Source organism: Denticeps clupeoides, chromosome 19, assembly GCF_900700375.1.
Source record: "Denticeps clupeoides chromosome 19, fDenClu1.1, whole genome shotgun sequence".
NCBI lineage: Eukaryota > Metazoa > Chordata > Actinopteri > Clupeiformes > Denticipitidae > Denticeps > Denticeps clupeoides.
Window position 1 is genome coordinate 9104160 of NC_041725.1, and position 17334 is coordinate 9121493.

A 17334-nucleotide genomic window follows, 5' to 3' on the forward strand; every position below is an offset into this window, starting at 1 on the left:
TTATACTGATCTGTGGTCATTTCTTGAGGGAGGTGCTTAAATCAAGTGGGATTTAAGACTCTTTGAGATCAGCTTTGCAGAAAACATTGTATAATTAAAAATTATTTTCTACAAACCAGAGAAAAGTCATAGATAAATACTGTAGTGCAAATAGATGTATTTATTGGAAAGCCCATCAAGGGTCAGATTTTCTGTCACCAATCCTTTTTAAAACAATGATCTCAATGGTGATAATGTACATTTTTGCTACCACAATAACATTCTCCTGAAATCTTTGATTTATTATTGTTTCATGAACATTTGAGTACGTAAAAGCAAGAAAAAAATAATTCAGGCCATTCAGTGAATCAGATTTATCGACGTCTTTCCCAGAGCCCTGGTACTACGAAAGAATTTTGTTCATGCAGTGTCAAATTATGCTGCAGAGACAATTAGCAGAATTGTTTCACGCACACATCCATGAAATTGTCCTATCGTGCCATAGCAGCCTGTAGCCCCTAGTGGATGCTACTTGAACATGGGACATTTGGACATTTTATATCTTACAACACATTTTGAACACTTTGGCGTTCTTCCTGTGCTTGCCATTTTGAGCTCATCCCCCTTCATCTCTTTTTAATTTTTCTCTTGGTTTAAATGTTCTTTTCCTTTGACTCACCCTGATGATATAGCCTTTGTCCATGTTCCCGTCCCTCCTTTCTGGGGGGATTGTCAGGTCCTCTCCCTGCTCCACAGTCCCCATATCCCTCCTTTCATTCTAATGAACTATAAACTCCATTTTTCATCATCCTGTCTTACCAATTCATTTTAAGTCCTCTCCCTCCTGGCATTGGTCATTATGCTATTTCGGTTACGGCCACCTTGAAGGTTTATTATTTTGCCACATGGTTCTGTGGCCTCATACCTCCAGGGCTGTGGGTTTAATACATGTTCACATGTTCACTCAATGTTTGTGCGGGCTTCATACAAGTTCTCCAGTGCTGAATGGGAGAGAGTGAGTGAGTGAGTGAGTGAGTGAGTGAGTGAGTGAGTGAGTGAGTGAGTGAGTGAGTGAGTGAGAGTGAGTGACAGGAATTATCATTCTCTTTATAAATACATTTAGTTTGTAGAACTATTTATCACAGCCAAGCACAAGCCCCAGACTATTTTAATAACAGTGGGACTACTCTATGTCCATAATTTTAAGTAGTCTGGCAGCCAAACAATATTCTAGCATTGCATGTAATATAATACAAATGGAAACAGAGATGTGCCATTGAAAAGTTTAATTAAAAAAGTTGGGAACCTGATATAATGATATTTATTAAATGCATTAACTTGCATTATCAATTTTACATTAGGAATTTATAATTACAATTTCAAAAATTGCTTTTACTTACTTTACATTAGAGAGCTTTTGAGGGTATTTTACCCATCATATGTTTCTTAGTGTTTTTCTGTGGTTTAAGTAATATTATGTAACATTTTGGTATAAAAATACAAAACAATAAACCAAAGCTAGAGGCTAAAATAGCAAATATCTCCACAGCTACAGTGAACTTGCCAGGCGAGCTGACATAAGCTGGGATAAAGGTGATCCAGACAGCACAGAATATCAGCATGCTGAATGTGATGAATTTGGCCTCATTAAAGTTATCAGGCAGCTTACGAGCCAGAAAAGCCAAGACAAAGCACAAGACAGCCAGGAGGCCAATATAACCCAACACGGCCCAGAACCCAACTGATGAACCCAAATCACATTCCAGGATTATTTTGTCTTTATAGTATTGCATATTTTTGTATGGGAAAGGGGGGGATATTGTTAACCACAATATACAAATAATAATCTGTATGAGAGTGAAGGCAAGGACACTGAGTCTCTGTTGTGTAGGTCCAAACCATTTCATGACATTACTGCCTGGAAGTGTAGCCCTGAAGGCCATTAACACAACTAGAGTTTTCCCCAGAACACAGGAGATACAGAGGACAAATGTGATCCCAAATGCAGTGTGACGCAGCATACAGGACCAGTCAGAGGGCTGGCCAATAAAAGTCAGTGCACAAAGAAAACACAATATTAGGGCAAAGAGTAACAGAAAGCTGAGCTCAGAGTTGTTAGCCTTAACAATTGGGGTGCTCTTATATTTGAGAAATATTACTGATATCAAAGATGTCATACAAGATCCAAGTATAGAAATGGCTGTTAGTAATATTCCTATAATTTCTTTATAAGACAGATATTCAATTTCTTTCTTAATACAGTCATCCTTCTGCATGTTTGACCAGAATTCCAAATGACACTGCACACAGGTTACTGAGTCTAGAAACAAGGTAAACATATATTTAGCACGTTGAAAATACGAAATAAAACCTTTTTATATTTATTTCTTGATTTAATTTACCAGTTTCATTACTGATCTCCCCCTCTCCGCATGGTATACAGTCATAGCAGCAGACAGGCTTTCCTTTCCGTGCTGCCTTCCTGGTGCCTGGAGGACAACTCTCACTACACACTGATACAGGCACCTAAAGTAAAGAGAAGCAGATGCATTGTCAGCATTTAGGTTCACTCTGTCAATGTACTGTTTCTTAACTTATTACAACCATTTATCAAAATGTGTGTAAAAAATGACCTGTTACCTCCTTTGTGTTCTTGGCCCACACAAGATTATGCTCATTAAAAGATAGTTGATTCTTTTCTGGTAGAAATGTGTCATAAAGTCCCACTGTGACAAACTCAATGTGCCCTTTTTTATGTGGTTGCCAGTTTATTATTTCATATTTGGCAGCTGGATCCCCATTTGCATCAAAATACACCTCCTCACCCTCTTTGGTTCTGAATCGCACCTTTTTCAGTTGTTCTAACATCTGTTGTAAAATTTGAATTTGATAGACATTAAATGGATGTCAAGAATTAACTTTTTTCTTTTTTTTCCACAGAGATTACCTGGATGGGCTTAGGTTTTTGCTTGTTAGTACATGTCTCTCCACAATCCAGTACCTTGTGCAGGGCATGTGCCGCCGCATATACAGCTTTATAAACATTGTTCAAAATGGGCAAGATTGACATGTCTGTGAAAATACCCTGTACTCCAGACAGATCCTCTCTTCCTGTACATTTTCTCTGTTCGATTGTTTCATTGTTGGTGTAGAATTTACAGTTAAACGTTGTTTCCCAGAATTCTGTGAAAATCCCATTACCGTACATGTCTAGAGGTGTGACATCCAAGATGTATTCCCACAATCCTGTCACTTGTGCTTTGGGAATAGCCAGCCCTATGGCACCTGTTAGTATGTTGTGACTGTCCAGCATGGCAATTTGAGAGTCTGCAATCCAGGCCTCTGTTCCCACCCACTGGAACCCAGTCAGGTTGTGCTCACCAAAAGCATGCAATAAAACCTCAAGGTCCAGATGGTAGAGAAAAGTCACAATCACTCGTGATGTAGAAACTTTCACTTGCTCAATAACCCTCAGGAGCTTCTCTTTTGCGTAATTTCTTACAAAGGTGACTGAGTACTCCAAGCAAATCCCCAGCTGCTGAGCAACCTCTACAAATGTGGCCATGCCATTGTTCCCGTAGTCATCATCAGTTCGTATGGCCCCCACCCAGGTCCAGCCAAAATGCCTCACTAACTGAGCCAGGGCTCTGCTTTGGTAGTAGTCACTAGGTGCAGTTCTGAGGAATGATGGATATTTGATTTTGTCACTTAGGCAAGCACATGTGGCATAGTGACTGATCTAAGAAAATATCAAAAGACAAACATTGTATGTAAATAAATCTTAATGGATAGATATGACAAACTCAGTAATCCTCCTCCTGGTGATCTTTTTAATTGTGATAATGTGGCAAATATATGAAAATCCAGAAAAAGTGCACATGCTTACCAGGGGGATGTGAAAAGGTCCGATACTGTTGGCAATAGCTATGCTCTGAGAGGACGTTGTCTCACCTACGATGGCCATAACCTGGAATGTATCAGTGCATGGCACACCAAAGGATGTGTCCTCATAATCATTACATAAAGCCATTGCTCCGTTTATTGCCTCAGCGGCAGAACCGCAGGAGTCATAAATTTTAAAACCCAATGAAAGACCAGGCAATAAAGCGGTGCTGTTGTTGATCTCCTCAATGGCATAAAGTATTGACTGAGCATACTGGACAGCCCTGTAATTAAGGCTACACAGCAAAATGATTAAATTTTAGAGAAAAATAGCAACATTCTCTTTTGTTAAGGATTTTATTTATTTGCTATATTTCAGAGCTAACTGACCTTTTGCATTGGAGTGGAGGAGGCTCACTTGAGAACGTAAAATCTCTGTCTGTCCAGCCACTGTGAAAAGAAAAGATTCCTCCAATGATGATGTCTCCATTCTTCCAAAGTTGTGGATGAAGAGGCTTTCCTTGTAGTTTACACTGAGGTTCACTTCTATTCACTGATAATGCCTTAGATAGAAAAGCAGCCATGAGCAGCATGATGATTGTGTTCTGTGCCATATCACCATGCATGTGTGACTGTTCAAATGCTGAGTGCACAGATACATTTATACTTCACACCGTATAAATCTCAGTGGTGCAACAAAATGCTTCATTCTGAAGGAGGTGCTTAATTCAGGGGTAATTAGTTCATCAGGAATTACATCATAAAACATTACTCATCCTAAGAGAATATAGGAATGAATATTATCATGTATGTTTTCAGTATGTTTTCAGGATGACTTTTTTTTTACCACCCTCTAAAGAAAAAAAGGTGGGTCATTTGGTCATTTATGTTAATTACACTCAGTAGTAAATATAGGGTTTTCTAATTTTGGAAAGTATTTGATTATGTATGAAAACATATATCATGTGTCTTTTTCAGGAATTTTGGAAAAAGTCACATTGTACAGCAATGAAGAGGTACTATAGCACAAATAGCTGAGAACCTGAGTGCAGTCCATTATAGACTGGCATCAGAACACTTAATCACTTGCCATATCGTAGATTAACTCCCCAAACATGTAAATGGTTCTAAATTACTAGTATTACTAGTAAACTTTGAATGTTTGGTTTACTAAAACGCAGTTAACTATTTAATACCATGTTTTTACAGTGTCCTGAGTTATGAACATTATCTTCATGTGCTGATAAGCCATCTTTTCTAAAGATTCAGTCTTATGCATGAGAAAATGGAGAAATGCTGATGTGCATCATATTGCCTATACAAAAAGAAAATGACATGATATACCGGACATGATGTGATTTTTTTGGCATGTTCTTAAGAAAAAAATTTGACACTGGACTTAAAATGTATATATTGTTTAATTAAAACATTCATTTGTTTCATATTGTTGTAATCATGTGTTAAATATACTTACAAAAAGATGTAAGTATTGTTAGAATAAAACTAAAGGGCTTTTGAAGGCATTTTGCCCATCATGTGCTTCTTGGTGTTTTTCTCTGGTTTAAGTAATATTATATAACATTTCGGAATAAAAATACAAAACAATAAACCAAAACTTGAGGCTAAAATGGCAAATATCTCCACAGCTACAGTGAACTTGCCAGGAGAGCTGACATAAGCTGGGATAAAGGTGATCCAGACAGCACAGAATATCAGCATGCTGAATGTGATGAATTTGGCTTCATTAAAGTTATCAGGCAGCTTACGAGCCAGAAAAGCCAAAACAAAGCACAAGACAGCCAGGAGGCCAATATAACCCAACACGGCCCAGAACCCAACTGCTGAACCCAAATCACATTCCAGGATTATTTTGTCTTTATAGTATTGCATATTTTTGTATGGGAAAGGGGGGGATATTGTTAACCACAATATACAAATAATAACTTGTATGAGAGTGAATGCAAGGACGCTGAGTCTCTGTTGTGGAAGACCAAACCATTTCATGACATTACTGCCTGGAAGTGTAGCCCTGAAGGCCATTAACACAACTAGAGTTTTTCCAAGAACACAGGAGATACAGAGGACAAATGTGATTCCAAATGCAGTGTGACGCAGCATACAGGACCAATCAGAGGGCTGGCCAATAAAAGTCAGTGCACAAAGAAAACACAATATTAGGGCAAAGAGTAACAGAAAGCTGAGCTCAGAGTTGTTAGCCTTAACAATTGGGGTGCTTTTATACTTTAAAAATATAATTGCTATTACAAATGTCATACATGTTCCAAGTATAGAAACTGTTGTGAGCAATATGCCTATAATTTCTTTGTAAGACAGATATTCAATCTCTTTCTCAATGCAGTCGTCCCTCTGTGTGTTGGACCAAAATTCCAAATGACACTGCACACAGGTGACAGAATCTAGAAATAAGGTGCAAATATTAAATAAATATATAAAAATATTAAATTGTGTTTAAAATAATATTTATTTATTTGTATACTTATTTACCTGTTTCATTACTGATCTCCCCCTCTCCGCATGGTATACAGTCATAGCAGCAGACAGGCTTTCCTTTCTGCGCTGCCTTCCTTGTGCCTGGGTGACAACTCTCACTACACACCGACACAGGCACCTAAAGTAAATAGATGCAAATGTTTTTAAGTGTACATAACATATTAATCAAGCTGTACTTTGCTTGATTTTGAATGAATTTCAATTTGTATTATTAATAGCATATTCAAATGCTAGATCATGCTTTACCTTTTTTGCATTTTTGGCCCAAACTATAGTGTGTTCATTAAAGTTTAGTTGACTATTTGTAGGTAAGGACGTGTCATAAAGGCCCACGGTGACAAACTCAAGGTGCCCTTCTTTATGTGGTTGCCAGTTTATTATTTCATATTTCGCTGCTGGATCACCATTTGCATCAAAATACACCTCCTCACCATCTTTGGTCCTGAAGCGCACCTTTTTCAGGTGTTCTAACATCTGTTTTAGAAATATATTACATTGTATAGTATATTGTATATTAAATAATGTAACATAATGCATTTTTTTATGACAGCTACCTTGATTGGCTCAGGTTGTCTCTTATTAATACACGTCTCTCCACAGTCCAGTACCTTGTGGAGGGCATGTGCCACAGCATATACAGCTTTATAAACATTGTTCAAAATGGGCATCACAGACATGTCAGTAAAGATACTCTGTACAGCAGACAGATCCTCTCGTCCTGTGCACTTTCTCTGGGTTGCTGTTCCATTATAGGTGTAGAATTTACAGTTGAACATGCTTTCCCAGAACTCTGTATAAATACCATTACCATATTTGTTCAGATGTGTGACATCCATCATAAAGTCCCATAGACCTGTCACTTGTGCTTTGGGAATAGCCAGCCCTATGGCACCAGTTAGTATGTGGTGACTGTCCAGCATGGCAATTTGAGAGTCTGCAATCCAGGCCTCTGTTCCCACCCACTGGAATCCAGTCAGGTTGTGCTCACCAAAAGCGTGCAATAAAACCTCAAGGTCCAGGTGGGAAAGAAAAGTCACCACCACCCGTGATGTAGAAACTTTCACTTGCTCAATAACCCTCAGGAGCTTCTCTTTGGGGTAATTTCTTACAAAGGTGACTGAGTACTCCAAGCAAATCCCCAGCTGCTGAGCAACATTTGTAAATGTGGCCATGCCATTATTCCCGTAGTCATCATCAGTCCGTATGGCCCCCACCCAGGTCCAACCAAAATGCCTCACTAACTGTGCCAGGGCTCTGCTCTGGTAATAGTCACTGGGAATGGTTCTGAGGAATGATGGATACTTGGCTTTGTCACTTAGGCAGGCACATGTGGCATAGTGACTGATCTAAGAAAAGATGAAAAATTGCACATTGAAGGACCGTTAAAATATATAAAAATATATACACTGCTAATGTATGTGAAAAACTTACCAATGGGATGTGAAAAGGTCCAATACTGGTAGCAATTGCTCTGCTCTGAGAAGACGTTGTCTCACCTATGATAGCCAGAACCTGGAATGAGTCAGTGCATGGTCCATCAGAGGCTGCGTCCTCATAGCCATTGCATAGACTCATTGCTCCACTTACTGCCTCAGCTGCAGAGCCGCAGGAATCATAGATCTTAAAGCCCAAAGAGAGACCTGGCAGCAAATCAGTACTGTTGTTGATCTCCGCAATGGCATACAGTATTGCTTGAGCGTACTGTATAGCCCTGTAATTAAGACTTCACCACACACATGTTATGTCATTTCTTCTGTTCTTTATAATAACTATTTAATAGTGAATTTCTATATATTAAAAAAATATATATTATTCAGCTGACCAACCTGTTACATTGCAGTGGAGGAGGATTGCCTGAGAATGCTAATTCCCTCTCTTCCCAGCCACTGTGAAAGCTGAAGATTCCACCAACGATGATGTCCCCTTTCTTCCATAGCTGTGGATGAAGAGCCTTCCCTAGTAATGTACACTGAGGTTCACTTTGATTACCTGAGGAAAGTGTGGTCAGAGAAATAATCATTAGTGAGAGAGTGATTATCTCTGATGCCATATCACTGCATAACCTGCAAATGTTAAACACAAAATCTACAGTTTGAATGCCGAAAGCAGCGGCATTTATACTTGCTGCACCTCTTTCTCTGTGGTGCAGGGGCTCTGAAGGACAATTGAAGGAGGTGCTTAAATGGGGAATGAGAGAATTGCTTAATGCCTGGCAAGTACAAAAGATACAAAATAAAATAATTAAACTTACTTTGTTCATATTATTTTTACATTATGTTTCATATTATTAAGACATTATTATAATAAAAACAATTCTTACATAGTTAAAACATGATTTATTATTACAATGTGTAGGGCTTAACTGTTATGGTCGTAGATACATCATGTAGTTTAATATATGACCATAAAATGTTCTTTTAGCAGTGCTGCTCTTTTAACAGTGCAACATAGGCCAGAAATCTTTGCCTCTGCCATTTATTCCGCCGATTATCCAGATTGTGTTCATCTATGTTTCACCTTTAAAATCATGAATGCCATTTGCAGCCAGATTCTGGAGTGTTCCCTGCAGTGAAGAAGAAACCTTAAAGTATTCTCATCTGATCTTTGAGTTTCTTACAGGGGTAAGAGGTGACTATGTTGCTGCTTGCGGTGTTTAGCCATTGTCAGCTGCAGCTTCAAAGTGAGCATAAAATGGGCATGAAAATGTGCAGTTTATATGTTTGAGTTAATGAGCGCTATTGCCGGGTTGTAAATACTGTCTCTCATTCTTTTAATTCTTGACCTCAGCCCCTGAATTCTGAGCAAATGCAGTCACCGTTAGGCCTTCTTTACTACCACCAACACGTTGGAGCACCATTTCAGGTCTGCATCCATATGCACTCCCAGGAACTTTAAACTGGTCACCCTCTCCAGACCTTCCCCGTTGATGTAGATGGGTTGTAGGTTCGCCTTCCTCCTCCTGAAGTTGAAGATGAGTTCCTAGAGTTAATAACCAAGTTGTTATCCACACACCACCCCCCAGTCTCTGAACCTTCTCCCTGTACACTGTCTCATCATCATTGGAGACCACAATGGCATCATCAGCAAACTTAATGATGATCATTATTTGGATGGGTGCTGATCCCTACATGTAGAACATGTACAGTAGAGGACTTAGTATGCACCGCTGTTAAGATCCCGTGTTAATGCTGGGGGCTGTGGAACCCACTCTGACTCTCTGATTGCAAGAGAGTGTCACGCTCGCGAGCTGACGGGGAGGGAAGCACAGAGGCGGGACATTCGGGAAACAAGGATTTATTAATAATACTAAATAAACACCAATAAATATGGCTCGGTGGCCGAAAGCAGTTGGACTTAACAGGGGAAAACACGAAGGAGCCCGCAGGCATGTGGCGACTGCCAGAACTCAAAAATACACGTTAACAGAAACTGGTCAAGTTCACACAAAAATGCCGTCCCTGCAGAAGAGGCGAAGTTCCAGACCTTTAAACGGTGTCGGAATTGATCCCAGCTGACAACCTCACCTGAAGCCAATTCTGACAGAGACCCATCCTCAGAGCCCCAACAGTACCATCAGTGGAGGTGGCGGGGCGCCTGCCCTCCTGCATCCTCCCCTTGGCCTCCTCTGGCCCCTGACGTGGTCCAGCATGGCGGCCCGGGGCCTGGGTTCCCTGGCGGGATATCCTGGATCCATCCCTGCTCCTGGATTTCCATGACCGCCACCCTGATCTGCCGGGCCTAGGAGGGGGGGGCTCTGTCACAGTCAATACACCTCCAGCCCACCAGAGAGCACCAGACAAGCTAGGGAGACAGCGACCCTGAAGCGGAAAGCACCGAGTATAAAAGTCAGGTTACCTTGAGGAGACGCTGCCCACTCTGTGAGTTGAATTTATTCCCAGAGACGCTAGCCTTATTTACCCACGCCCAGCTGATTAGAATCCACGACCACGACCTTTGCCTGTCCCTGTCCCTGATGTAGAATCCGTAGAATCCGTCTGGAGATCGTCGTAACAAAGGTGAGAAAATGTGAGAATGATATGTTATTCTATTTAAAATATGATAGTACGGTAACAAATTCAATTACTATATGAGAGTAACTGAAGTAATTACATTTGTCTCAAGGATCAGTGGCAGATTAATTTGCATAACGTACAAAAAACAGGGGATTTCCTCCGATTGGGGTGTAAGACGGGATGTCGCAGGGCTATGGCCTTTCTGCGCTTTTGTTTTGCATAGCAGCCGTCTGTAAGATGGGACGTCGCAGAGTTACGACGTTTCTGTGCTTTTGTTGTGCATGGAGATTCAACACCTCCCCCGAGCCAAAGGTCCGACGCACCGGCCGTCGGGAGCGCCTGCTCTCTTTGTCTGCCCCAGATGGGAGACTCTGAGGGCGTGACGAAAGAAACAAGAAATTCTGATTGGTCTGTGACAACTTCCTGTGTGCCAAATGTATAAAGCATTTTCACGTGTGGGAAGGGGCACTTTTCTCCCAGCTGCTTTTCCATCGAAACCGAACCTTCCAGCTTTCGAGTCTTTTCCCTCCTCCCATTTTTGTCCTGAATCAGGTGATGTCTCTGAAGCTTGGTTCAGGCTGTTCTGTCTCTTTCTATCTTTTCCTCCTGTCTTTCATTTTGGTTTTCTCTGTAACATTGGTACCTTTTTACACACAATGTTTACATGTGCCTGCAATAATAATCTACTGGGGTTAATAAATTAGAAACTTTTCATCCTTTTAACCTCTCTTTCTGCCAGGTAACATCAAGTTCAAGTGGTTTAAATACAGTGCTTTTGTGTGTAGAGAGAGAGTTTTTCACTCTATTCTCCCCGGTTTTACAGTGGATTAAGGAATACTCAAAAAGCAAAAGAACTTTGGCGGACATTCCAAGCATTTGCACCCTTACAGACATTGTGCATTGAGCATGCACAACCCCAGCAGGAGACACAGGGACAGGCATCCTCGACACCACCATCAACTGTCATGAGTGCCTGGACCCTCCTGGATTCCACGGATGTCCACAGAAGTCGGCTGTGTCCAGAAGTCGTTCGATCATTCTATCAAGGATCAAGAGCATTGCCGGAAAAAAGGATGCATTTGCATGACTTAAAAAAACAGGGAATTTACTCAGTGACAAAAAGGAGCATGGACACTCATATCAGTACATAAGACACAGTAAAATACAACAACCAGACTAGACACAATGAGAATAAATTTATATTTTACATGACAGGTGCACACATTCAGGGAATCAGGAACAGACACAATGAACATAAACCTCTGACCCGGAGCACCCCAAGGAGTACCCATGGTTGGCCGACCACCTACCGGTGCTTGCTGGGGTCATAGGAACACTCCACCAGGCAGCCACGATAATCACTGGTGGGTGCCGATAATCACCCACTCCCCAGTGGGTGCCAACTCCAGAGTTATTCCAGGTGCCCACTGTCTGCCACAACCTGTCTGAGTGTTTGACAAGGAACTTTGCCCCCTCACAACCTGTCACAACTGCCATTCCTATACAAGGCCAGCAGGGGGCATTAAAGAAGTCAGCATTACCTAGAAACATCCTCAACTCTACTACTAACTGCGAGCTCATTGTGTTTTCCTCCAGTGTTGCAAACATTACCACATAAGGGGACAAATTCCAGAGCTGCCACTCTCTGAAAGGTGAACCAAAATTGCCAAAACAATGACCTAGCGCCATTTCTAGCCACTACAGCACAAAAGACAGGCTAGGGGAACTCATATTAATGTTAAATAATCTCACAAAGTAACATTTTTATTATAGGGAACTTTTAGCTCAACACAGCATTGCAAATTTGAATAGTTTCAGCAGTCTACTTATATGTTTTCTTTGATGTATGGCATTAATTTGATCTTTTTGAAACTGTTTAAACACTCTGTGAGTGTTTTTTGGTGGGACAGGCAGTGCTAGATTTAGATAGTATTGAATAAATTGAAGAGGCACCACAGCTTATATGTTGTATTTATTGAATTTTGATCATTTTTGTCTTATTGTTTCTGGATTCTCCCAATTACTTTTCTGAGGAAAAATTGGAAGTCAAAAATGTTCCATCAGTATAGCAAAAATAAAAAATATGCACCTAAAAATATTTATGTATATTATAATACCAATAAGCCAACATACTGTGATACAAAATTTCTATTACATTTTTTTACATCAGGTGTCAATGAAAAATTCTATTGTACACTATTCACTTAAGTAATCAGTAAAATAAATAATCACTTAATTTCCCACTGAGGTTTTCATTTTGTAATAAACAATGAATATCCATAGCAAGCATACTAAAAACTGGCTGGGGGATTGTCCGGTTTGTTCAGGTCTAATCTCGACCAGGAGCATACAGCATCGTGAGAGAGTGCCTGTAGAGAGCAAAGCCAGTGAGTCACTGGCAAGTGTGGATCAATTGATTTAAATGTTTTTCTTTACGGACATTCCTATCACATCATTCTATTTAGACATTATAAAAATGCATTTGAAAAACAAGATTCAAAAACCTTTCATTGCCGTTTTGCCCACCATATACTTTTTTGTGTTTTGTTCAGGTTGTAGTAATATAGTGTAACATTTTGGAGTAAAAATACAAAAGAGTAACCCAAAACTAGAGGCTAAAATGGCAAAACTTTCCACAGCTACAGTGAACTTGCCAGGCGAGCTGACATAAGCTGGTATAAAAGTGATCCAGACAGCACAGAATATCAGCATGCTGAATGTGATGAATTTGGCCTCATTAAAGTTATCAGGCAGCTTACGAGCCAGAAAAGCCAAAACAAAGCACAAGACAGCCAGGAGGCCAATATAACCCAACACAGCCCAGAACCCAACTGCTGAACCCACATTGCACTCTAGAATGATTTTTTCCTTGTAAAGCTGCATATTTTTGTATGGAATAGGTGGGGATGTTGTTAACCAAAGCACACAAATAATGACCTGTATGAGTGTAAAGAAAAGAACAGTGAGTCTCTGTTGTATAGGCCCAAACCATTTCATGACATTACTGCCTGGAAGTGTAGCCCTGAAGGCCATTAACACAACTACTGTTTTTCCCAGAAGGCAGGAAATACAGAAGACAAATGTTATGCCAAAAGCTGTGTGGCGCAGCACACAAGACCACTCTGTAGGCTGGCCAATGAATGTGAGGGAACACAGAAAACATAATTTCAGTGAGACGAGGAGCAGAAAGCTTAGCTCTGAATTATTAGCTTTAACAATAGGTGTGTCCTTATGGACAAAGAATATGATAGCAACAAAAAATGTAATACAAGTTCCGAATATGGAGAACAATACAAGCATTATTCCCATCATATCAGTGTAAGAAAGGAATTCAACTAATTTTAAAACACAGCAATCCCTTTTTTCATTAGACCAGTACTCCAAATCACATGGCATGCAGTCATTAGCATCTGCAAAAGTTAAAGACGCTGCTGTAATACTTGCATTATCATACTAAATTTATTGCAGAATTCTATAATTATATTACACGTATACATTACCTGTTATATTACTGATCTCGCCCTCTGCACAAGGTACACAGTCATAGCAGCAGAGAGGTTTTCTCTTCTGCACAGCCTTCCTAGTGCCTGGGGGACAGTTTCTACTGCACACAGACAAAGGAACCTGTGAGACAAAATTTGAGACAAAATGAAAACCTAAAAACTCAATGTCAAGCCATGGGTTTATTTTATCATGAACATTTTTGTGTATGTGCGTTTTTTAAGTGTCAGTGTTGGTTAATGGTTTCTACTTTTCCTCAGTTTGTCCCCCAGCCCAGATCACTCGCTCTTGGTTTGCAATTAACTGATGACCTATGGCAAGCGATGTGTCATAGACCCCAACAGGCTGAAAATGCAGCGTTCCATCTTCACCAGGTTGCCAGTTGACCAGCTCGTACCTGGCAGCTGGGTCTCCATTTTCATCAAAGTAGATCTTCTCACTAGTCTTAGCAGTGAATCTGACCTTCTTAAGATACTGAAATACCTATACGTTCGGACAAAATGGCAAACATAGATATTACACATTTGTATATTCTGAAAAGCTTTTGCTGGTCACCATACATTTTACCTTTTTTGGATTAAAGTCAGGTATAGTGCTTTCATTTGTATAAGACTTTTCATCCTCAATAATGTTATGTAATGAATTTGCAATAGCATATACTGCCGTGTAGACTTTACTGGATATCCGCAGCTCAGACACAGCAGTGTACTGGTTTTGCACTGTAGATAAGTTTTCTGATCCTGTACACAATGCAGTAGTATTCTGGCTTTTCTCAAATGAGCACTGAAATGATGTTTCCCAAAATTCCTTTACAAGACTGTTGTTTGGTGATTTTGATGGGTGAACATTGACAAGAAAGTCCCACAGGCCGTCCAGTTTTGCCTTTGTAATGGCAAATCCCAGAGCACCTTTAAGGAAATTGAACTGCTTAGTCTCTGCAATACTTCTAGAAGTTATCCAGGACTCACTGCCCACCCATTGAAACTCTGGCATGTTATGCAGAGCCATTTCATTCAGAAAGGGTATGAGGTCCCCTTGTGCCACAAACGCCACCACCACCTTGGCAGTCGATCTCTTCATCACCTCAATGACCCTCTGGAACTCCTCTCTGGGGTCTGTCCTGAAGAAGGATTCAGAATATTCAATACAAATGCCGTGCTTCTGTGCTGCTTCAATGAAAGTGGCCATCCCACTGTTTCCATAGTCATTCCTGCTTCTGATAGCCCCAACCCAGGTCCAGCCAAAAAGCTTCACCAGCTGGGCAAGTGCCCTGCTCTGGTAGTAGTCACTTGGAATAGTTCTTAAGAAGGTGGGGTACTTTTTCTTATCGCTCAGGCAAGCGCATGTGGCAAAGTGACTGATCTACATAACAAAACAATGTATTGCAAACAGATAGCCATATGCATGTTCAGTATACATTTATTAAAATAAAAACGAAATAAATAACATGGTGATATCTTACCACAGATATATTAAAAGGCCCAACCGTGGATGCTATTCCAATGGATGGACCTGAATTAGTCTCACCAATGATGGCCTGCACAAGTGGTGCTTTGGAACAAGATTTTTCACTCAGTTTCTCTTCAAAACCATTCATGAGGGCCATGACTGAGCGAATAGCCAAAGACACAGATCCACAAGTATCAAAGATTTTATAGCCAAGAGTCATGTTAGGGAGGAGATCAGTGCTGTTATTTATTTCCTCAGTTGCAAAGATTAATGTCTGTGCCGTCTGAAACTCCTGCATGTTAAATCTTGAGATAAAAAATAATTAAAAAATTAATTTAATTACATATAATTTTTAAATAGTATCTTAAATAATTCTACGCATGAAATAGTGTGTTTATGTACATTTATTTAATTCCTACCTCATGTGCATTGATATAAATTCTTAATATATTACACCTATTCATTATATTTGTATTGAATTATCATTTATAACAGTATTATGAAAGGTTTATGTATATAACATTTTCCAAAAATATTAGTAAGAATTCCTAAAAATATATCATATATATTAATATATTCATATTTATGTAATTCTATGTTGAATAAAAAACACTTTTATATCAGTTGTTGCATTTCTGTTTTTCTTATTTTACAAACCTGAAGCATGATGTTGGTTCTGGCTTGTGGTTAAATAGGTTAATTTTCCCATGTTCTTCTGTGTGAAGTGAGAGAACCGCACCAATGTTGACGTCCCCCTCAAAATACAAAGAAGGTAGTGCTGGCAGACCCAGTAAACTGCAGCCTGGCACCAATATAGCAGAGATGCGAGTCAACCACAGCAACAGCAGCAATGTTTCCTGTGACATGACTGTGCTCTTTAAGACAGAAGCTTTTCAGTTGCTCATGATACAACACTCACTTCTTTATAGAAATGTTAATTCCCCTAAAGGGAGAAAAGATCCTCCCTTCATATACATAAATTAAGCTCATTACACAGTAGCACAATGAAACATCGCTTTCAATTGAATTTAAGGTCAATTACATTGTGCTGTAAATTAACTTTGTGTTAGATATCAGATACCAATCTTATTTATTTTTCTAGCCATGTGGTGATGAGTAGCACCTAAAAAGCTTTATTAAATTGTAAAATTGTAATATTCTTTGGACCTGTCGTCATTGAAATCAGCTCATTTAGTGGATAAAGATGTACAAATTCCCATCTTAGACATTTGTTATGTTATCTATGTTCTGTTTTGAATAAAATATTGACTCATGTGATTTGAAAGTCTTTTAGTTTTCATTTAATACAAATTTAAGGCCTGACTCAACTTTTCAGGTATTCACACTGTATAAAAATAACGTACAAAATCAAATGTGCAAACCTAGGAGTGAATCCTAACTGAGCCTCGTTCATGCCACATATTGTTTAGTTGTAACTTGGTGTCCTGATGGGGTTTAAAATGTCAGTTTTATTTTGTAGTACACAATACAAATCCATGAAATGCATGATAAAAACTGAATAAGGGATGTTCCTGTTTTGCTGGGCTTGGGGTTGGATTGAAGACCACTACATCCTGTGACAGAACCTGTAAAGAGCAAAGCCAGTGGAATCACTGACACTGGCCAACAGTATTATTGTATATCTAAATACATATTCAATGCCACATCACCAATACATTTTGTATAATATGAAAAACATGATATTAAAAACTTTCAATGTACTTTAAAAACATTCATAAACTTTTTGTGGGTATTTTCCCCATCATATGTTTTTTTGTGTTTTGCTCAGGTTTTAATAATATGACATAACATTTAGGTGTAAAAATACAAACTAATAACCCAAAGCTTGAAGCTAAAATGGCAAATATCTCCACAGCTACAGTGAACTTGCCAGGCGAGCTGACATAAGCTGGGATAAAGGTGATCCAGACAGCACAGAATATCAGCATGCTGAATGTGATGAATTTGGCTTCATTAAAGTTATCAGGCAGCTTACGAG

At 39.5% G+C, this 17334-nt stretch overlaps 2 protein-coding genes across 2 annotated transcripts; both read right to left on the minus strand.

Annotated features, from left to right (window-relative positions):
* Positions 1 to 1385: 1385 nt before the first annotated feature.
* Positions 1386 to 8442, minus strand: LOC114769621 (uncharacterized). The gene is made up of 12 exons (XM_028962809.1): positions 8199 to 8442; positions 7804 to 8095; positions 6927 to 7718; positions 6619 to 6846; positions 6367 to 6490; positions 5374 to 6278; positions 4252 to 4424; positions 3866 to 4157; positions 2927 to 3718; positions 2620 to 2847; positions 2382 to 2505; positions 1386 to 2299 (listed from the first exon to the last, which is right to left on the minus strand). The coding sequence occupies exons 1-12, from the start codon at positions 8420 to 8422 to the stop codon at positions 1386 to 1388; spliced, it is 5088 nt and encodes a 1695-aa protein (XP_028818642.1). The 5' UTR covers positions 8423 to 8442.
* A 4119-nt stretch (positions 8443 to 12561) lies between these two features.
* LOC114769622 (extracellular calcium-sensing receptor-like) lies at positions 12562 to 16201 on the minus strand. Its single transcript, XM_028962810.1, has 6 exons — positions 15993 to 16201; positions 15349 to 15640; positions 14454 to 15248; positions 14160 to 14369; positions 13886 to 14009; positions 12562 to 13795 (listed from the first exon to the last, which is right to left on the minus strand). The coding sequence occupies exons 1-6, from the start codon at positions 16199 to 16201 to the stop codon at positions 12882 to 12884; spliced, it is 2544 nt and encodes an 847-aa protein (XP_028818643.1). The 3' UTR covers positions 12562 to 12881.
* Positions 16202 to 17334: the final 1133 nt, after the last annotated feature.

Coding starts and splice junctions, on each gene's coding strand:
- LOC114769621 (XM_028962809.1), bottom strand. CDS start 8,422: ATGGCATCAGAGATAATCACTCTCTCACTAATGATTATTTCTCTGACC. Junction 4,158..4,251: donor CCTCCACTCCAATGCAAAAG/GTCAGTTAGCTC, acceptor TTTGCTGTGTAG/CCTTAATTACAGGGCTGTCC. Junction 3,719..3,865: donor GACCTTTTCACATCCCCCTG/GTAAGCATGTGC, acceptor ATATTTTCTTAG/ATCAGTCACTATGCCACATG.
- LOC114769622 (XM_028962810.1), bottom strand. CDS start 16,201: ATGTCACAGGAAACATTGCTGCTGTTGCTGTGGTTGACTCGCATCTCT. Junction 15,641..15,992: donor GAACCAACATCATGCTTCAG/GTTTGTAAAATA, acceptor TTTTATCTCAAG/ATTTAACATGCAGGAGTTTC. Junction 13,796..13,885: donor CGAGATCAGTAATATAACAG/GTAATGTATACG, acceptor TAACTTTTGCAG/ATGCTAATGACTGCATGCCA.